This window comes from Narcine bancroftii, chromosome 1 (assembly GCF_036971445.1).
Source record: "Narcine bancroftii isolate sNarBan1 chromosome 1, sNarBan1.hap1, whole genome shotgun sequence".
NCBI lineage: Eukaryota > Metazoa > Chordata > Chondrichthyes > Torpediniformes > Narcinidae > Narcine > Narcine bancroftii.
The window spans coordinates 191,194,635-191,216,779 of NC_091469.1; the positions used below are offsets into that span (position 1 = coordinate 191,194,635).

At 44.5% G+C, this 22,145-nt stretch overlaps 1 protein-coding gene across 7 annotated transcripts in view; it reads left to right on the top strand.

Annotated features, from left to right (window-relative positions):
- LOC138736334 (procollagen galactosyltransferase 2-like) overlaps nucleotides 1-22,145 on the top strand; it is a 156,331-nt gene that overhangs the window by 86,756 nt on the left and 47,430 nt on the right. For all 7 annotated transcript variants that reach the window (XM_069885688.1, XM_069885733.1, XM_069885714.1 and 4 more), the window contains 4 exons: nucleotides 4,010-4,127; nucleotides 15,303-15,437; nucleotides 16,092-16,296; nucleotides 21,068-21,187. In XM_069885688.1, the coding sequence (XP_069741789.1) occupies nucleotides 4,010-4,127; nucleotides 15,303-15,437; nucleotides 16,092-16,296; nucleotides 21,068-21,187 (578 nt within the window). The remainder of the gene's footprint in view (nucleotides 1-4,009; nucleotides 4,128-15,302; nucleotides 15,438-16,091; nucleotides 16,297-21,067; nucleotides 21,188-22,145) is intronic.

Below are 22,145 nucleotides of genomic sequence, written 5' to 3' on the forward strand. Positions count from 1 at the left end.
GTTTGATTGTGTACATGTCTGTCTGCGCATATGTGCACATGTATGTGTGTGTGCTTGTGCATGCATTATAGTGTATATTTGTATTGGTGGGATTTAGTTTGGATGCAAAGCCTCCCTTGGTTTCCTGGTGTGTTCCAGAACCTGGTAGGGATGGTGTCCAGGGCTCAGCAGAGCCTGTCTCAGAGCTGGGTCTTTCCTTATTCCCGTTCTTGCAGACCTAAGACGTTCTCTGACGCTGATTTGATTCTCCCTCTTGCTTACACACCTTTTTAATCTCCAAAGACTCTAATTCCTGGCTGAAAGTTTGATTATTTTCCCTTCTGTTGGGATTGTAGTGGAAGTCTGGAAAGTGGAATTGTGCGTGTTTGTAATTGGCTGGTTTAGCCAAAGTAGTGGATCTCTGACAGTTCACCAAACAGCGCTCCAGTGGAATGCACCTGCACTCCAGACTTATTGGCTGCTGTTCATCTTTATTCACATCTCTGCTTGCCTCAACATCTGAAAGCCATCCCGTGGAACTGGGGCTTCAGATGGGCAAAGGGATGAGCAGAGGGATCACGTAGAAAGTTTTAATTTACCATCTGATTGTATAGTTACCACAAGGGAATGAAAAAAATCTTTCATATGTAGAAAGCATAAACATTGTGGTTTACATTAAAGCAGATTTTCAGAACAAAAGATTTTAAGTTGCTAGAAATTTTCCCTCAATGTGTCTCTGCTTTCTGATTCCTTTGTACACTCATTATATTGTCCCAGTTCCAATCTGTCCTCTCTGTTGCATTGTTTTGTCTCTCCATTTGTTGTGCTTCACTTTCTTTCTCTTTCCCTTCTCCTTTATCAACCCTTCTCCATTTTCATTTTTGTGTTCCTTCCCTCGATTGTGCCTTCTTTCGGTTACCCACTTCTCTTCTTATTAACTAAGAGTCGAGCACCTTCCAAATGCATTGTAATAATTGCCAACCCCTCAGGTGTTGGTCCCCAGGCTGCCTTTACCACAGTTCCTACACTCCCTTTAACCCTGGTTCCCTCTCCCCACCCCACCCCATCCCGTAATTCACCGAGGCCTTGGTTCCAGTGCTCCTTTTCTTTTTCCCGTTCCCCTTCTGCGCTCCCTTTCCCACTTCTCCTTCTGCGCTCCCTTTCCCGCTTCTCCTTCTGCGCTCCCTTTCCCGCTTCTCCTTCTGCGCTCCCTTTCCCGCTTCTCCTTCTGCGCTCCCTTTCCCGCTTCTCCTTCTGCGCTCCCTTTCCCGCTTCTCCTTCTGCGCTCCCTTTCCCGCTTCTCCTTCTGCGCTCCCTTTCCCGCTTCTCCTTCTGCGCTCCCTTTCCCGCTTCTCCTTCTGCGCTCCCTTTCCCGCTTCTCCTTCTGCGCTCCCTTTCCCGCTTCTCCTTCTGCGCTCCCTTTCCCGCTTCTCCTTCTGCGCTCCCTTTCCCGCTTCTCCTTCTGCGCTCCCTTTCCCGCTTCTCCTTCTGCGCTCCCTTTCCCGCTTCTCCTTCTGCGCTCCCTTTCCCGCTTCCCCTTCTGCGCTCCCTTTCCCGCTTCCCCTTCTGCGCTCCCTTTCCCGCTTCCCCTTCTGCGCTCCCTTTCCCGCTTCCCCTTCTGCGCTCCCTTTCCCGCTTCCCCTTCTGCGCTCCCTTTCCCGCTTCCCCTTCTGCGCTCCCTTTCCCGCTTCCCCTTCTGCGCTCCCTTTCCCGCTTCCCCTTCTGCGCTCCCTTTCCCGCTTCCCCTTCTGCGCTCCCTTTCCCGCTTCCCCTTCTGCGCTCCCTTTCCCGCTTCCCCTTCTGCGCTCCCTTTCCCGCTTCCCCTTCTGCGCTCCCTTTCCCGCTTCCCCTTCTGCGCTCCCTTTCCCGCTTCCCCTTCTGCGCTCCCTTTCCCGCTTCCCCTTCTGCGCTCCCTTTCCCGCTTCCCCTTCTGCGCTCCCTTTCCCGCTTCCCCTTCTGCGCTCCCTTTCCCGCTTCCCCTTCTGCGCTCCCTTTCCCGCTTCCCCTTCTGCGCTCCCTTTCCCGCTTCCCCTTCTGCGCTCCCTTTCCCGCTTCCCCTTCTGCGCTCCCTTTCCCGCTTCCCCTTCTGCGCTCCCTTTCCCGCTTCCCCTTCTGCGCTCCCTTTCCCGCTTCCCCTTCTGCGCTCCCTTTCCCGCTTCCCCTTCTGCGCTCCCTTTCCCGCTTCCCCTTCTGCGCTCCCTTTCCCGCTTCCCCTTCTGCGCTCCCTTTCCCGCTTCCCCTTCTGCGCTCCCTTTCCCGCTTCCCCTTCTGCGCTCCCTTTCCCGCTTCCCCTTCTGCGCTCCCTTTCCCGCTTCCCCTTCTGCGCTCCCTTTCCCGCTTCCCCTTCTGCGCTCCCTTTCCCGCTTCCCCTTCTGCGCTCCCTTTCCCGCTTCCCCTTCTGCGCTCCCTTTCCCGCTTCCCCTTCTGCGCTCCCTTTCCCGCTTCCCCTTCTGCGCTCCCTTTCCCGCTTCCCCTTCTGCGCTCCCTTTCCCGCTTCCCCTTCTGCGCTCCCTTTCCCGCTTCCCCTTCTGCGCTCCCTTTCCCGCTTCCCCTTCTGCGCTCCCTTTCCCGCTTCCCCTTCTGCGCTCCCTTTCCCGCTTCCCCTTCTGCGCTCCCTTTCCCGCTTCCCCTTCTGCGCTCCCTTTCCCGCTTCCCCTTCTGCGCTCCCTTTCCCGCTTCCCCTTCTGCGCTCCCTTTCCCGCTTCCCCTTCTGCGCTCCCTTTCCCGCTTCCCCTTCTGCGCTCCCTTTCCCGCTTCCCCTTCTGCGCTCCCTTTCCCGCTTCCCCTTCTGCGCTCTCATTCGCACACTGAGGCCCTGGTTTCTCTACTCCCTTTCACTCACCAGAGCCCCATTCCCACATTCTAGACTCAATGGGGCCATAATTTCCACACTCTCTTTCAATTTACAAAGATTACACTGGAAAATTTATTATATTGTAGTAATATCAGTTTTTTAAAAAAGTGTATTGGAGTAACATTTCATAGTCTTAAAATTCTGTCTGTCCCATGCTACCAAAGCCCAGAGCACATCAAATTAATGATGCTAGACCACTTATTCAAGAGGATGTGGATACTTGGTTATGGATTTTGTACAGAATTGGATTCAGTATATTTTTGGAAGCTGTGGAATATGAATCTGGAGCTGAGGTCTAAGATGAGCTATGACTTTATTGAGTGGTAGATTATGTCCAATTGTTCAAGTGTCAGCAGTGAAAAAATTTCAGATGCTGGAAATCTGAAACAGGAAATACTCAGCAATCAGGCAGCATCTGTGGTCAGAGAAACAGATGCAGTAGAAACTCCAAATGAGGATAGTGTGTGATTTGAAAGGGAACCCTCACCTACCTTTTGCCCTTGTCCTTCCTGGTGGTGTTTGGAAAGCAGTGCCCACAAAGTCCTGCTGAGGAGCTGCAATGCAATTTGCAGGTGATACACTGCAGACATTGTGCGACAGTGACCGAGGAAACATACAGTGGATGGATTGGCAATCAAATGGGTCACTTTGTCCTAAATGATATCTTTCTGGGGCTGCACATCTGGGCAAATGGAGAATATTCAGTCCCTCTCCTAACATGACCTACAGGCATTGCAATATGTGGTGTATTCCTCACCACAGGATACCCAGCCTCTGACTTGGTGTTGTAGTCAGAATATTGATTTTGCTGATTCAATGAATTTCTGGTCAATGCTGTCTCCGTCACACTTAGGGTGGGACCTCAGTGATGTCAATGCTATTAAATGTCCAGATTCTCTCTTGAGATGATCATTGCAATGTGACCAGGAATTAATCTGTATCCACATCTTGGCTGCTTCATGTCTGGCTATGAGTTTGGGACAAGATCAGTTTGATATACTTCAACAGGCTGCAAACACCCAGTGTCACAGCCAAGAGAGTGTCCATTTGGGATAAGGTTATTGAAAATGATGTGGGTGAGATGGTGTGCATGCTAGGAGATGAGCTGTGCATAACCTTGCTATACAAATTTGCTCTTTGCTTCATCCATTTAACACTGTATTTCTTGTGGTGCAGATCCTATCCCAATGAACTGGGCCCTAAACATTGGACCCAAACCAGATTTGAATACCTTATGAAGCTGAAGCAAGCTGCACTCAAATCTGCCAGGAAACAATGGGCTGATTACATCCTGGTGAGTGGAGCTACCATTATTTTCTGTGAATGGCACAGACTCAGCCTCTCCCCTCCCATCCAATGCCTTCCTATCTCATGACCACATCAAGTTTGAAACAAAAATTGTTTCAAATTATATAGTGGTGTCTGTTTCCATTCCATCATTTTCTCCACTGTTTTCCCCATTGTGCAAGCTCTTCACTCCACCCAACACTTAAGTGCTTTGGAGCAGCAAGCACAATATGTAGTCTGTGTCCACCTAGATCAAGATACCATTAAGAATAGCTTTTCTTGGTATCTACAACAAACCTGGGAAGAGAAAGGTTTTCATTCCAGGCAAGTGGACAAAGCTCAAGCTAATGTGGATTGAAGTGAGAGACAGGGAGAAGTAGAAATCATCCTTTATAGACAGAAGAACAGTGACTGCCCTGTCAGAATTATGAGGTTAAAATTATAATTTACTTAATGTTTTTTCAATTCTCCTGTCCAGTGAAGTTTTCCCTGAATGTTAGTTGAGAACCTTGAGTGTCATCTGATGCAATCCTAATTAGTTATTATGCAGTTATGACATCATGTATTTTAGTTATAGGATTAGATTAGATTTATGGTGGGGGGGGGGAGTGGGTGAGAGAGTTTGGAGGTTTTTTAAAGTTTTTAGTTGTTTATTTTTTTTCTATATATTTTCAGCATATATTTGTTAACATTGTATTATTGTTACTTATTATTGTTAGTTTTATGATCTTATAGATGTTGATTAAATAAAATATTCAAAAAAAAACAAGATGCTTCCAGTAATGGGAGAGTCTAGGACTAGAGAGAATGGCCTCAGAATAAAAGTACGTTCCTTTCGAGTAGAAATAAGGAGAAGTTTCTTCAGCCAGTGAATGGTGAACCTGTGGAATTCGTTGCCACAGGCAGCTATGGAAGCCAAGTCATTGAGTATATTTGAAACAGAGTTTGATAAGTTCTTCATTACTAAGGGTGTCAAAGGTTATGGGGAGACAGCAGCAGAATATGGTTGAGAGGAAAAATATATCAGCCATGATTTGATTGGCAGAACAGACTCAGTGGGCTGATTGGGGTAATTCTGCTAATTATGGTCTTATGCCAGAAGGCCCTGAGGACATCCACATTCCTGCTCTGGATACACCACTGGTGGAGGGCATCAATCAGCCTTTCAAACGTCATTAGAATAACCAGAACTTGACTTATATCAAGCGTCTGCTGGCCTTGACCAGCAGAGATGTCCCCAAGTGGAAGCCAAAAATTTAGAAGAGGTTTGTGGGGACAGTGAGCACTTACCTAGACCAACTGGCCAAACACTCAGCTTGTGTCCCAGATTAGATGTGTGACAGGATAGCGTAGGAGGACAATGTGTTAAATAAACCAGCGGTGATTCATGCTGGACTGGGTGAACCTAATTCCTCAGTTATCTTGGCTTGTGGAAACAATAGTGGACCTGGACATTTTCAACCTTTAGTGAATTGAAGAGTTGACCTGGTCAGTCCTGTATCCTTGTCCATCTGTCTTGATTTGACAATGTTTGTCCCATGTACTGCATGTTCTGTTTTTCCAGACCTCAGTTTCTTGCTTGCTTTGGATTGCCAACAGGGAGAGAAGCTGAAGAGATCTGTTCTTGCCAAATGTCAGAGGCTTTTAACACATCTGCCAGAGTGCAGCTTCCAGCTAACAGTGTGGATTCACAGTTGTGTGCCAGCTGGTAAACTAAACTAATCTCTGGCAAGGATTGAAGGCAGGAAGCAATTTTAAAAGGGGGAAAACAAATAGTCAAGTAAATCTTTGCGTGATATTGCTAGTGTTTGTCTGATAGTAACGGGTATTAGCCAAAATTTTCTGGAATCTTTTAGTTACAATCTATTTGAAAAGGAATAGGGAAAAACATAAAATTTGGTGTTGGTGATAAGCTGGCAACAGAAGTATGCTGTGAGAAATAATGGCTGCAGGATGGACTGAATTTTAATCTTATCACTGACTGTATGTGGTCCATCATCTGAGAAAGGGTCCCTAGAGAATAACCCTCTGAGGAAGGACAACAATCAAAATGTTAGGAGGTTTGTTGATCTTGTAAGTAGCTGTGCAACTGATAATGCAGAAATCACGACCAGCCTAAAACACTAAATCCAGTCATATGATGCTCCTTGATCTAATATTTTAGCAGAGTGAGGTTGTAACATGTTTAACAAGACAGCTGTTCCCATCCAAGAAAACAGGTGAATGTTATGTGAGTGTGTGAGGTCTCTACTCACTAATATCAGCTGCAGCCAATTCTGTCACATTATATGGTTGAAGGAGCCATGCTACTTTTAACTGCATTGTTCTTTTTAAATTTTTAAAAAATTTTTCACACTGTGAACCATATCAATCAAAATACATACAAACATTTCCCTCTTAAATATACACAGTGGCATTTTCTCCCCCCTACCTACCCAACCCCCTTCCCACCCCTCTCCAAACCCATTAAACTTTCAACATGTACAATACAATAAAACCCTTAAACAATGTCATCACACAATGAAAATAAACAAGAAAATTGTGTCATCTACTTTTACACACTGGATCAAGTCATTTTGTATTCTGATCATTTTAGGGGGTGGAGGTCCGAGGCAAGCCCTCACTGTTATGAAAAAGATTTATAACGATCATGTACGTCAGGCTGCAAGAGAAGGAAAATGATGAAATAAGCTATAAACCCAAACAAAAGTGGGAAAAAGATTTAAACTTAAAGTAAAACATGAAATATGGGAAAGGTTATGCTCTGGAACTATGAAGAATATAATAAACACAAGGTTACGTATGATACAATATAATTGGTCACACAGGTTATATATCACTCCTCAAAAGTTTTTAAAAAAATGGGATCCATCATTATCAGATAGATGTTTTCGCTGTAAGAAGGAAATGGGAACAACAGTACATGCAATTTGGGCATGTGAGAAAGTGGAAAAGTTTTGGGAAGATCTAAATCAGGTATTAAATAAAATCACAAAAAGCAACATATCAAAAAATTCAGAGATCTTTCTTCTAAGTAATATAAGAAGTAAAGAATTAGGCCTCAGACTGGATGAAGCGCAAAAAAGATTTATTATGATAGCCTTAGCTGTAGCAAAAAAATGTATAATGTCAACTTGGAAATCAGAAGAGAGCCTGAGAGTACAGCAATGGTACATGGAAATGAATAAATGTATTCCATTGGAAAAAAACAACATAATTTAAAAAATAAAGTCACATTTTTTTGAACAAATTTGGGAACCGTACATTGAACATAACTGCATTGTTCTTGAGGGAAGTTCTTTCTTCGACATTGCTTTCTGTCATGGAAAATCTACAGACATAATTCAGAGATGTGGACTGTCTCCTTTCAGATGGTTATTTTATGAATTAACAACCCTTTGATTTTTCCTTTGCATCTTTAGATTCTTTTGTTGGCTGCTAAGCCACTAAATCAAAAGGAACACGCTAAGTCTCGCAGAGTTCTGGAGTAATTGCTTTACTAATTTGAAATTGAGTGTTTAAAGAGGCTCACCCAGTCCCAGAGTCCTTAGTGCCCCAGTGGGGGTGGAAGTGACGTCAACTTCTGGGCCGCAGCTTTGCCCTGCCGCTGGCTGCGGACTTACCCACAGCTGCTGGCGCTGGTTCACTTGTGCAGGTGAGCTGCTACATGACCCCCTCTCCCCCACCCCAAAGGTGCGAGAACCACAACCTGTATACTGTCCATTTTGCATGGTCAGCGTTGTCTCCTGGCAGGTGGTGTAACAACTGGTCATTCAATGTCCAGGTGTGCCTGTTTGAGACGGTCGATGGTAAATGTCTCCTCCTGGCACTCATTGTCCAAAACACAGGTTGTCCCATTGTGTTGCACTATCCTGAGGGGTCCTTGGCCTGGCCTCTGTGGATGAACATGTGCTCACTCTGTCGCAGATCATTGGTTACAAAGGAGGGTGCTGCTCTGTAGTGGGATGTTGGAACTGGAGGCAGTGTCCCTAGCCTCTCTCAGAGCTTGGTCAGCACCTCTGCCGAGCAGAGCAAGTGGTGAACTGTCAACCAACTCGGTCAATAATGCTGCTAGGTTTTTGGGTGCTGTGCAGCACCTAGGGGAGCTCGTCTACCCAGCTGGATCCTTGGTGTCGTGCCTTCAAAGCCAATTTTAGGTGCCTGTGGAAACGCTCCACCAGGCCATTCGATTGGGGGTGGTACACAGTTGTTCAGTGTAGCTGGGTTCTTAGGAGGTGTGCTATTGCGGCCCACAGGGTTGAGGTGAATTGTGCACTTGTATCTGAAGTCCTGTGGGCGGGGAGGCCAAACCTCACCACCCAGGTTGTAATCAGGGTCCTGGCACATGTCTCTGTTGTCATATCACTGATCGGAACATCTTCTAGCCACCTTGTGAATCTGTCCACCATTGTAATCACCTTGCCCCATCTCAAAACAGATAGTGGTCCAATGATGTGCACGTGAACATGTCCGAACCTCCTCTGCATTGGCTGGAAGGGTTGCAGTGCTGCCTTCATGTGTCTCTGCACCTTGGAGGTTTGGAAATGAGTACATATCCTGGCCCAGTATTCGACCTGCTTGTGTAGCTGTGCCACATGAACCACTCCTCAATTAGCTGGGTGATCTCCTGGATGGAAGGGTGGGCCAACCTGTGTAAGCCAACGAACACTTGGCGCCTCCATGTGGCTGGTTCAATGGGCCATGGTTGCCCTGTGGTGGAGTTGCAGAGGTGTTTGTTACCTCTAGGCTTGATGGAGACGGAGGACGGTGAGCATGGTTCGGTATGTCAGTATTTTGCTGTCCTCCTTCTGCTAGTGCAGTGTAATCCACTTCAGAGGCTTGGGCTTGCACTGACTGGATAGATGTTCTTGACATCGTGTCTGCCACCATGTTGTTCTTCCCCGAGATATGTTTGATCGTGGTGGTGAATTCTGACACGTAAGACAGGTGGAGCTATTGGCGGCCTGACCAAGGGTTGGACATTTTGATGAAGATGAAGGTGAGGGGCATGTGATCTGTGAAGATCGTGAACTCTCGCCCTTCTAGGAAATACCTGAAGTGCTGAACAGCCAGGTACAGGGCTAGTAGCTCCTGTCGAACGTGCTGTACTTGACTTCTGGGGGCTGCAGGTGTTGACTGAAGAAAGCAAATAGCTCCATAGTACTTCTATTGTTCATGTACGTTGCCGACTGCCGTTTCTGAGGCATCCATGGTGATGGCTATGGGGACGTCCAACAACCAGGAGTGTGGCGTTGACTAGCATGTACTTCGCCTGGTCAAATGCCACCGTCACCTCTTCCATCCAGGCAACTTCTCTGGCTTTGCCGGACATCAAACCGAAAAGTGAGCACATAATTCAGGCCACTGAGGGAATGAACCAGTGATAGAAGTTAACCACCCCGACAAATTCTTATAGACCTTTGACCATTTTGTGTCTGGTGAATTGGTAAATGGCTTCCACTTTCCCCGGCAGGGGAATGGCTCTATTGACAGTCGATCCAGTGTCCCAAGAAGTTGATGGTGGACAGGCCGAACTGGCACTTGGCAAGGTTGAACACCAGTCCATAGTCAGTGAGACAGCAGCAGAGGAGGCACAGATGGGCCAGATGCTCTTGATGGGAGTGGCTGGCCACCAGGATAGTCTAAGTCCGCCCCACAGCATCCATGAAGCGCTGGAAGGTCTGTGCCATGTTTTTAAGGCTGAATGGCATCCTCAGGAATTCAAACAAGCCGAATGGGGTTATGATAGCTGTCTTTGTGACATCCTCGGGATGGACTGGGACTTGGTGATATCCACACACCAGGTCTATCTTGGAAAAGATGTGTGGCCCGTGAAGTCCTGGATGTGTGGGACTGGGCATCTATTGGAGAAGGTTGCATCATTCATCCTCCTGTAGTCACCAGACGGTGGTAGCCTGTGGGCCAGGGTGTGCAGGGGGTGTCCCTTCATGGGGATGTGATATGTCACACCATGTTTTGGGGCTGCTGTGGAAAACTGCGGTGTGACGATGGACGGGAACTTTGATAACACCCTAGTGAGCTCATCGTCTGAGTACATGATGGAGTCGAGGTGTGGAGCTGGCAATTTGGGCCTCCCCAAGGGGGAAGGTTTGGAAAGTCTTGGCATCGACCAGCCTTCAGCAAACTGTGCACCCAGCAATGGCTGTGACACCGCGGCCAGTGTGAATATCCATGTGAATTGCCCGGAATCGAATAGCAAGGTGGCAGTCCATGTACCGTAAATGCAGATGGTGCTGCCATGAGCTCCAGCCTGGCCCCTCTAGTTCTGGTATCATGGCTCTGTCTTGGGTAAACTTATACCTCTCACTTTGTTCATTTTAGATTGGTCACAGTGTTTGAGCTACCAAAAGAAAATAGACACACACACCGAGAGCAGTTCAGATTATACAAATGTTTATTACAAATTCTAAAGCTGATTTCATACTACAATATGCAAGCCCTTCCCAACTATACTTATCAACGCTTGGACTGGTCCCAACTGCCGAAGCGAGGCAACAACTCCACACTTATAGTAGGTTGTCAAGGCGCCGGTAGCAGCTTCTCCACCTCCCCTGACCGGGTCCTTGGCTGGACTCCAGAAGTTCTTCTTCTTGCTGAGAGATGTTGCCACCTCTCGGAGAGTCTCAAACTTCAGCAGCGGGACCAAGGCTTATATTACCCAAAAACTGCTTAACCAAGCACCTCTTCCCAGCACAGCAAGAAAGATAAGCAAGCAAGCTAGCATGCTAGGCTTTTATCGAATAACATAATTTTCAGCTTATCACTTTGAATACAATGGTTTATTTTGCATCAAGGCTAGGCCTCTGACAGTCTGTGACCAAAACAAGCAGGAAGATTAAATGTTCTTGGTACACAGATGTCCTTTCGTCAGATAACAGCATCTCTGGCCCCTTGATGGAATTTAGCTTATGTCTGCTGATTCTAAAAAACAAGCAGGTTCTCAGCCTTGCAGAACCCAAGAGCTGCAAATTAAAAAAGCAGGTTAGAATTTTCCATTACAGGCTCGAAGGGGGCTGGACACTGAATTTGGCTCCTGTGACTACTAGGAATCTGCACCCGGAATGTCTGTCCCAGATGTACAGGCTTATGTGATGGCCAGCTGCCGTAGCCATTAGTTTTTTCCCTGAAATGACCATGGCAGTCGGCATTGGCGGACCCCGGATCCCAATCTTTGATGGTAAGAGCAGCAAAATTCAGAACTGGTGTCGTTGCTTGATGCGGGTGTTGCAGGTTTAGCTGATGGGTGCGATGTGGTAGGGCCCTCGGCTGTGACATAGCACTAATTCCGATGCTGGCTCCACTGTCTCATTTGGCATGCCTCAAAATGTCTATACGAGCAACCATATTTTTGCAGATCGGTGAAATCCTCATTTGGTAGTAGGACACAGATGTCCTCCAGCATCTGCTGTAAAAAGAGCTGTTCAAAGAGTAGACATGGCTTATGGCCATCTGCTAGTGACAGCATGTCACTCATTAGGGCTCATGGCACCCAGTTGCCTAGGCCATCCATCTGTAGGAACCGCGCAGCCTGCTCGTGGCATAAGAGACCGAATGTGCCAACTAGCAGGGCCTTGAGTGCCTCATACCTGCCAGCTTCCGGAGGCTGCTGTAGGAAGTCTCATTACGCAGGCTGCTGTTTCCTGGTCGATTGCAGTCACCACGTAGTAATATCGGGTCTCATCTGAGACAATGTTCCTGTCCTGGAACTGGGCCTCTTCATGCTGGAACCAGATAAGGGGCTGAGTGGTCCAGAACGTCGGTAGTTTCAGCGAAACTGCATTTTCAAAAGTTGAGTCGTTTGTGTTGTCCATGCTGTTGGAGTTGTGGCAGGTTCAAATGCCTTTGGGCCATAGGGGTCACCAATGTCACTTGTAAGCCACTAAACCGAAAGGAACACACTGAGTCTTACAGAGTTCCAGAGTAACTGCTTTATTGGTTTGAAATCGTGTACTTAAAGAGGCCCACCAGAGTCAACTTTTGGGCCATAGTTTTGCCCTGTGCTGAAGGTCTTGGTGGATGACACTGGCTGTGGACTTAACTGTGGCTGGTGGTGCCAGTTCGCTTGTCATGCGGGTGAGCTGCTACATTTTATCATTTGTTCATCACCAAACAAACTTTCCCTATAGTTTCCCTGCAACTATACATGCCTGAAGGACATTGCACATTCTTTGCTGTTGCTCCATTGTATAATGTTCATTAGTGCCTAAGACATAGTTTCAGCATGCAGCTGGATGTAGCTTGGAATGTTACATCATGGACGCCCCCATGGCTGTCTGCGCCTCCATCTGCTGCTCTCCTTGGCAAAAATTCCCACTGCCTGCTTCACCTCCCCCATGACTGTCCTGTGGCTCGATCACCCAATCCCATGATCCCCATCCCCACATATGCAGTCCCGTGCGATCCTTTAAACTGGAGATCACCATTCTGTGTGGTGACCAGATCCCAAGCAAGTGGAGTAAGAGGCTCCACCCCCAGCAACATCTTGTGGCTGCTGACCACCCACTCATCAACAGTAATGATGTGATGCACAGAGCAAGATGGGGTGGGGGTGGGGTGGGGAGAGGGGTGTTTGTGGAATGGGACGTAGCAGGCATAACTGGATGTAGTGAATGCAACAGCCTCCCGCATGCAACACATGTATCTCATGTCTCTTGTATACAAGGGATAATGGCACAGTACATATATAACTTATAATACATATGTCTTGATAGAAATATATATCAAGACATATATATGCATTTATTCAATTTCTATGGATTTAACCAATAAAAATAAATAAAATATTACTTGCAGTAAATTCCATCTAAATATAAATATGAAGTGAAATAAAGAAATATAAACAGATTTACTGTATTAATGTAGTTGCCTGGTGTCAGGCCAGGTGCAATGTGCTTTGTCCTACCTGCTTGGTATGATTTTTTAAATATATTTTATATATAATTTTTCAAACTCACAGTGTCAACACTCCATAATAATGACAAACTACATTTTCAAAATTATATACAGGTTTCACTGTCAAGAACAGTATTTCCCCCTCCTCTCGTCTCCCCTCCCTTATCCCAATTAATATATCCAGAGTCAAAATTAAATAGACAATTACCATGAAAAGGGAGACAGCAACAATAAATTAGTCCTTGTCCCCTATTTCTGTAGCATTTTACAGTGTCCCTTTATCTTTCAAACATGTTAGGGATGTAAAATCAAAAAATAAAATAAAACAAAACAATTACATATAAAACTTTTTTAATGAAAATCTAAGATGATTAAGAACTGCCCTCGTGCTTGGTGCTGAGTCTATCAGAGGAGCGGGATTCCAATGAATTGCACATGACCTCATATATGATTCTGAGTTCACTCAGAGGTAGATTGAATGTGTAAGTTTTGAGGGCTAAGGGCTGCAATGTCCTATTAAGCACAGAATAGATATATTCTAAGGAAAAGGAAAATTATGAATGGTAAAATGACGCAGTTATGGCTAACAAGAGAAGTTAAAGCTAAAAAAGGGAGGGCATACAGGGTAGCAAAAATTTCTGGAAAAGCAGAGGACTGGGAAATTTAAAAAAACTTACGGAGAGAGACAAAGAAAGTCATTAGGAAAGAAACGATGAATTATGAAAGGAAATTGGCAAACAACATACAAAAGGATACTAAGAGTTTCTTCAAATATATAAAAAGTAAAAGAGAGACAAGGGTAGATATAGGGCCGATTGGAAAATGAAGCTTAAGAAATTATAATGGGTGACAGAGATGCCAGAGGAACTAAATGGATATTTTGCATCCGTCTTCACTGTGGAGGACATTAGCAATATACCTGATATTCAAAGGTCTCTTGGAATAGAATTAAGTAGAATCAGGTTTACAAGAGAGATGGTGCTTAGTAAGCTGAATGGTCTAAAAGTAGATAAGTCTCTGGGACTGGATGAGGTACACCCACGGGTTCTGAAGGAGGTGACCTTGGAGATTGTAGAAGCATTGGAATTGATTTTCCAGAAATCAATAGACTTGGGCATGGTTCCTGAGGATTGGAAGATCACAAATGTAGTTCTGCTGTTTAAGAAGGGAGGGAGGCAGAAAAAAGGAAGTTACAGGCCTATTAATCTGACTTTGATAGTTGGAAAAATATTGGAATCGATCCTTAAGGACGAGGTTATGGAGTACTTCGAGGTGTATGGCATGATAGGACCAAGCCAGAATGGTTTCATGAAGGGAAGATCCTGCCTGACCAACCTAATGGAATTTTTTGAGGTAATCTCAAGAAGGGTGGACAAGGGAGAGACTCTGGTAATCTCAAGAAGGGTGGACAAGGGAGAGACTCTGGTAATCTCAAGAAGGGTGGACAAGGGAGAGACTCTGGATGTTGTGTATTTGGATTTTCAAAAGGGCTTCAATAAGGTTGCACATTAGCCCATGGATTTACAGGAAAAATAATAGGTTGGGCAAAGCATTGGCTGATGGGCAGGAAGCAAAGGGTGGGATCAAAGGGATCCTATTCTGGTTGGTTGCCTGTCACTAGTGGTGTTCTGCAAGGGTCAGTGTTGGGGGACACCTCTTTTTACAGTGTCCCTTTATCTTTCAGACATGTTAGGGATGTAAAACCAAAAAAATAAAATAAAACAAAACAATTACATATAAAACTTTTTTAATGAAACTCTAAGATGATTAAGAACTGCCCTCGTGCTTGGTGCTGAGTCTATCAGAGGAGCGGGATTTCAATGAAATGCACATGACCTCATATATGATTGTGGATTAAATGGTTTAATGGCAAAGTTTGCAGATGACACCAAGATAGGTGGTCGAGTACGAAGTGTAGAAGAAATCAAAAGCTTGCAGAAAGACTTGGACAGCTGAGGAGAATGGGCGAAGAAATGGCAGATGAGATATAATGTTGAGAAATGCGTGGTTGTGCATTTTGGAAGAAGAACTAAATGGTCAGATTATTATTTGGATGGGAAGAAAATTCAAAGCTTAGAAGTACAAAGGGACATGGGGATCCTCATGCAGGATAACCTGAAAGTTGACCACCAGGTTGTATCGCTGATAAATAAGGCGAATGCTATATTGGCATTCATTTCAAAGGAGATTGTGTATAAGAATAAAGAGGTGTTGATGAGACTCCTATTGGAATTCACCTAATGACCATTTATTTCTTCTTTGCATTTAGTTTGCAGACACAGATAATATTCTGACCAATAACCAAACACTCAATCTGCTGATGGTGGAGAATAAAACTGTGATCGCTCCTCTGCTGATCTCACAGACAGCTTACTCCAATTTCTGGTGTGGCATCACTCCTCAGGTAGGTAACAAGCTTTTTCTGCAGTTTTTTTTGCATGGTAACTAAAAATCCTGCTTTTGTAACAAAATGAACCCAGCGTACATTCTTCTGAAAGAGTAGGCCCATACTGTCACTGGATGGTGGTGGGAGGGAATATTGAAATTTCCAAGGGATTCTCCCATTCAGTTGGACCAGATGACCCATGGACATTGGTGCAGAACACCCTGCTTTGGTTACTGAGGGAGACTCAGTTATCTGCTTTTTTCCCCATGGTATAGTCCTAATGCCTACCATCTGTATCCAAGCTTCATTCTGTGTGACAGTACATCATCTGCCATATTGGTAAAGGCTGTCACAGGATCACAAGAATTCAAGGAAGTGCAACCCACTTGGCCCCTCAAGTTTGTCAGCCATCCAATGTGATCACAGCCATTTTCCATTTGCCTCAACTCCTATTCTTTGCCAGTCAGCAGTGAATGTTTGGGTGATGGGCAGGGCACGTCTCTGAATTCTTGCATGTTTTGCAAGGAACAGAAATGCTCAGCAAGCCAGGCAGCCTTTGTGGAAGGGGAAGAAAGAGTCAACAGAGGAGAATGCTGGAAGAGAAAGGAGGGTGAATGCTAAGAGTGTGGGTGGAGCTCGTACTGTAACACACCTTTGCTTTGTTTGGTCAAGGGATATTATCGCAGGACAGCAGAATATTTCCCAACTCGGCACCACCAGAGGTTAGGCTGCTTCGCCGTTCCCATGGTACACTCCACCTTCCTGATCGACCTGCGCAAGGAAGCCGCGCAGAACCTGGCATTTTACCCTCCACACCCGGACTTTTCCTGGGCCTTCGATGACATCATCGTGTTCGCGTTTTCCTGTCGTGCCTCAGGTAGTGGGCGTATACGCAGACATAAAGCTACAGGTCAAAGGATGACCAAGAGGAACTACTCTCCCTTCCTCTTCTCCTAGCCTTGCCCTGAGTTTCTCTCATTCATTCCATGTCATTGGCTGCTCTTGACCAGCTTCAATCAGCTGAATGTTGAAGTGGAATTTCTTCCTGGTGTTTTAGCCCTGGCTTCCTCTAATCATTGCCTCTTAGTAGATCCCACAGCCTCAGTGTAAGGCAAAAACGATATACTTACAATGCCTCAGTCATGGCATAATGCAAGACAGGCCTAACCAACTGCGTGGTCTTTCCCTCAGCTGCTGGGGGAGCAGAATGACCAGCTGCCAACAGTCTCCTGCTGATGCAAGGAAACATTTTGTGCAATTTTCCCTGACCTTTCTCTATCCATCGCATGGGGATTTTGGCTGCCACACTGAAAATGACTGTTTTCTTTTCTATTTTTCCTTCTTTTCAGCAGATTCAATTGCCCTTTTTGAAAGGTTTTTAGATTCAGGTACATTAACACAGCAGAGAATGGAAGGATCATTGTGCAGGAAGAAGATATTTAGTTTAATTTGGCATTTTGTTCAGCACACACCTGTGGGCTGAAGGGGCTGTTTCTGTGCTTTACTCTTCTATATTCTACAATCCAGTGAATTTACAAATATGCAGGCTCCAAGGGAAGAGTAAAGTGAAGAAGGAGATCATCCATGCTGTTACAATTGATGACTCGTGTTGGAGAGGATGCCTGAACGACACTTTTAGATCAAAAGACCATAAGATATAAGAGCAAAGTAAACCATCTGACCTGTCAAGTCCACTCTGCCATTCCATCATGAGCTGATCCATTCTCCCATTCAGTCCCATTTGCTTGCCTTCTCCCCTTTGATACCCTGACTATTCAGATACCTACCAATCACTGCATTAAATACACCCAAGTCCCTGGCCTCCACAGCCCCCTGTGGTAGCAAATTCCAGAGGTTCACCATTCTCTGGCTAAGGATATTCCTCCACATCTCTGTTTTAAATGGGCGCCCATCAATCCTGAAATTGTGCTCCCTTATCCTGGACTCCTCAACCATGGGAAACAACTTTGCTGCATCTACTCTGTCCAGGCCTTTCAACATTCAAAATGCTTCTATGAGGACCCCCTTATTCTTCTGAACTCCAAGGAGTACAGTCCATGAACCACCAAGCATTTCTCATTTGCTAATCCTTTCTTTCTAGCAATCATTCTTGTAAATCTTCTGGAATCCTCTTCAATGCCAGCATATTCTTCCTTAAGTAAGGACCCCAAACTGTACCTTGTATTCCAAGTGATGCCTCACTTGTGCCTTATAAAGCCCACCATCACATCCCTGTTCCTATATCCTATTCCTCCCGATATGAATTGCCAACACTGCTTTCAACTTCTTCACCACCAACTCAAACTGGAGGTTAACCTTTAGGGTATCCTGCATAAGGACTCCCAAGTTCATTTGCACATCTGAATTTGGAATTTTCTCCTGCTCTTTTATTCCTTCTATCAAAGTGTAATACTGTATACTTTCCAATCGCTGCTTCTGCCATTTGCCATTCTTCTAATCTTTCTAGGTTTCTCTGCAGCCTCTCTATTTCCTCCTTACTATCTGCACCTTCACCTATCTTTGTATCATCTGCAAACTTAGCCACAAAGCCATTTGTTCTGCTATCCAAATTATTAACATTCAACATAAAAAGTACTCCCAACACTGACCCCAGTGGAAACCACTGGTAATCAGTAGTCAACCAGAATAGGATCCTTTATTCCTACTCTCTGTTTGCTGCCAAGCAGCCTATGCTCTATCCATGCTAGTATGCTTCCTGTAATTCCATGTGCTCTCATCTTGTGAAGCAGCCTCACATGCAGCATCTTGTCAAGGCCTTTTGAAAGTCCAAATTAACATCATCCACTGCACATCCTTTATCTAGCCTGCTTCTGGTTTCCTCAAAAAAAAATGCAGTGGTTTTGTCAGGCAAAATTTTCCCTTGAAGAAACCATGCTGAATCTGACCCATCTTGTCATGCATCTCCAGGCACTCCATAACCTCATCCTTGACAATTGACTCTAACAACTTCCAATGTTAGGCTAACAGGTTGATATTTCCTTTTTGCTGCTTCGCTTCCTTTTTAAATAGCTTTGCATTTTTCCAGTCCTCCAAAACCATGCCAGAATCTGTTGTTCTCAGAAGATCATTAATAGTTCCTCCACAATCTCTATGACTTCCTTCACAACCCAAGGAGACCAAGCTACCCAGTGCCGGATTAACGCAACTGGAGACCATGGGCAAGGAGACCTTGGGAGGTCAAAACTCAATATAGCATCTGATCATGAGAAACTAAATCTCATTCTCTTCCTTATCTACTCAATGAAAAGGAGAACATTGCTGAAATTTTAGCATTGATAAAAAGATTGTTTATAAATTTATAACCTTTAATAAGTTTTCAAAAGTATGGAATTAATGAAGAATGCTCACACAGAACATTGTATTCAAAGTCAGAACAGTTTCAATTTTTTTGGATGCATACCTATCAATTATGTCATTAACATGAGTAAGTCACAGTTTATCATTTTCTATGCAGAGAATGCTCAGATCAGACATCTGATATTGGGACATTATTGACCGTAAATTAAATATTATTGTTATTCACAATGATATATAAGAATCTTCACTTGTTCTCAAAATACATGCTATAATGATAGACAGTAATCTCAGAGCTCTTGCCAGCATGCACAATTGTGGGAATCCTGCAAAGAATTCAGAATTCCCATAAGTTGAGAATTGGCCATGCGGGAAAATCTCACGTGAAAACTTGTGTAACTGTAATACATACGTGCTTAATGTTACTAAGCAACTGGGCCTAGATAATAAAATCAAGAGCGAGTGTGTTCCTAAATTTTGGATTTGTGCTTACACATTATTTTGGCCTAGGTATGTCCTGATTTTTATTCTTACAAATTAAATAAAATTCATGGTAAATTTTAACATTTTTTTTGGCAGGAGTTTGAGGCCCCCCCTAGATTATGAGGCCCTGGGCTGCAGCCCGGTCAGCCCATATGTAAATCCGGCACTGATTCTGAGACCTCTCAGCTTCCCGAGTACCTTTTCTCTGGTGATCATGAATGCACTCACCCCTCTTCCCTGACACCCTTGAAAGTCTGGTATATTGTTAATGTCTTGCACGGGAAAGACTGATGCAAAATACTCATTTAGTTCCTCTGCCATCTCCTTGTCTCCCATTATAATTTATCCAGCATCATTTTCCATCAGTCCTATATCTTAATGTACTTGAAAAAGCTTTTAGTATCCTTTTTGATGTTATTTGCTAGCCTCTTTTCAAAGTTCATAATTTCCTTCAGAATGACCTTCTTAGTTCAAGTCATCTTCATCTAATTGCACAAGTACGACCTGACGAAACAGCATTCTCTGGTCCTCAGTGCAAATCATGGAGGCATGCAACCAGACATAATACACATACAGACAAATAATACATACTGTATGCAGGTCAAGTATTTTATCTATAATAATAAATATTGTTTTGTAGAAACATGTGTCTTGGACGGTTAGTGTGAGCAGTTCCATTGGTCGTTCAGCATTATCAGTGCATGTGGGAAGAAGCTGTTCCTTAGCTGATAGTTGCCTTCTGTGTGCTTTTAAAAGCTTTCCAGTTCTCCATCTTCCCACAAATTTTTGCTTCTATGTGTGCCCTCTTGTTTGTTTCTACTTTGGCTTTGACTTCTATTGTCAGCCACAGTTGTCATTTTTTTCATTTAATGGAATATACTTGTCTTTCCCTTTCCTTATTTCTTGCAGAAACTCCAGCCATTGCTGCTTTGCCTGGAGAAGCTGGTGTGCTGTTCCAATGAGCTTTTGCCAATTCCTCTCTCATAACTCTGTATCTTTTTTTTTTATTCCACTAGTATATTAACACCTCTAATTTTAGTTTCTCCCTCTCAAACTGCAGGGTAAATTCTATTATATTATGATCACTGCCTCCTGAGGGTTCACGTTCCTTCATCTCTCTCATCAACTCAGGTTCATTACACAATACCCAATCCAGAATTACCATTTTTCTGGTCGCCTCAGCCAAAAGATGTTCTAAGAAGCCATCTTGTAGGCATTTTACAAATTCTTTCTCTAGAGATCTAGACCTTTTAGAACACGGTCAATCTACTTGTGTGTTAAAGTCCCCCATTAATTACCATAACATTGCCCTTCTGACACACCTTTTCTATTTGCTGTTGTAATTTGCTGTCCACATCCCAGATACTTCCCTTGTTCTTCAGTCTTTGCTGCTTTCAGTTCCTGGGTTTCTTTGAGGATCCTTTGTGAAACTTGACCATACAAGGTCAGGGTCAAGGACCTATTCAAGCTGGAGACAGATGCCATTTTCAGATGCCAGGGGAATCAATGGAAGTTTGGAGGGCCAGGAAAGTGGAGCTGAGTACCTAATCAGCCACAAGAATGCAAAGCCGCAGAAGGTTATAAGATCCTCAAGTCGGCCCTGTAAGACCTTGATTAATTAAATGGCTGGGAGTTAGGTTTTCTGAAATTTATATTCTGGACATCAGCAGCACTGAATGGAAGAGAGTGGGTTGGTACTGGGCCATTAGGGAATTGGAGGAGGATTTGTCAAAGGGTGGAGGTTTTGATGGACTGGGATTACAAAGGGCTGTAGGCAACGATGCTTGCAGGCTGAGGCTGAGCCAATTGCAAGCCTCTGCTCATCCACCCTATTATTTTTTTTTCTGCAGAGGTCCAGATGTACGTGTGCAATAAAGAGCGATATGGTTTCATCAGCGTTCCTGGCAAGCCCCAGAGTACACTAGAGGACGACCACCTGAACTTCATCCATCTTATGTTGGACTCAATGAGTAAGTCCAGCCTTGAGCACAGTTTTGTTGACTCATCATTGATGTAGAGGAATAGATGAGGAAGTAGAACAGAAGCAATAATTTTTAAACAAAATATACCCTGAACTCCTTTCATGCTTCACTGTTCTGGTACATGGTGAACATTATCATGGGTAGCTTGTCAGAGTTGTTTATTGATCACAGTCCTAAAGCATGTTTCCCCCATTTTGGGGAAACACATTCTCATTAATAGACATTTATGTGGTGAGTCACCTTCCCTGAATAATGAAATAGTCAGCAAATAGTTTTGTCCCATTTCACCTTTTCTCAAGAGCTGACAAGAGAGGGAAGATGATAAGCACATGCGAATAAAGCATTACAACATTTTAAGAAAGGTTTATTTTTTTAAAAACCTTAATGAAACTATAAATTTTCATTCAGACTTTCCATTTTTACACATTGTATTGTCAGAGAGTGTTTTCTCCAAATATCTACAAACACGCAGGGAGCTAAATAAAGGATGGGAAATAAGATTTTTGACACCATAAAATGTTCGCTTTGGACTTTGGTGACTTGTTGTTGCATTGATCTCCATCGGGCACACAAAACTCAAAACGGTCAACCAGTTTACCTATCTCGACTGCACCATTTCATCAGATGCAAGGATCGACAATGACACTCACTGCAAAGGCAAATAGTGCCTTTGGAAGACTACACAAAAGAGTCTGGAAAAACAACCAACTGAAAAACCTCACAAAAATTAGCGTATACAGAGCCGTTGTCATACCCACACTCCTGTTCGGCTCCGAATCATGGGTCCTCTACCGGCATCACCTATGGCTCCTAGAACGCTTCCACCAGCGTTGTCTCCGCTCCATCCTCAACATTCATTGGAGCAACTTCATCTCCAACATCGAAGTACTCGAGATGACAGAGGCCGACAGCATCGAATCCACGCTGCTGAAGATCCAACTGCGCT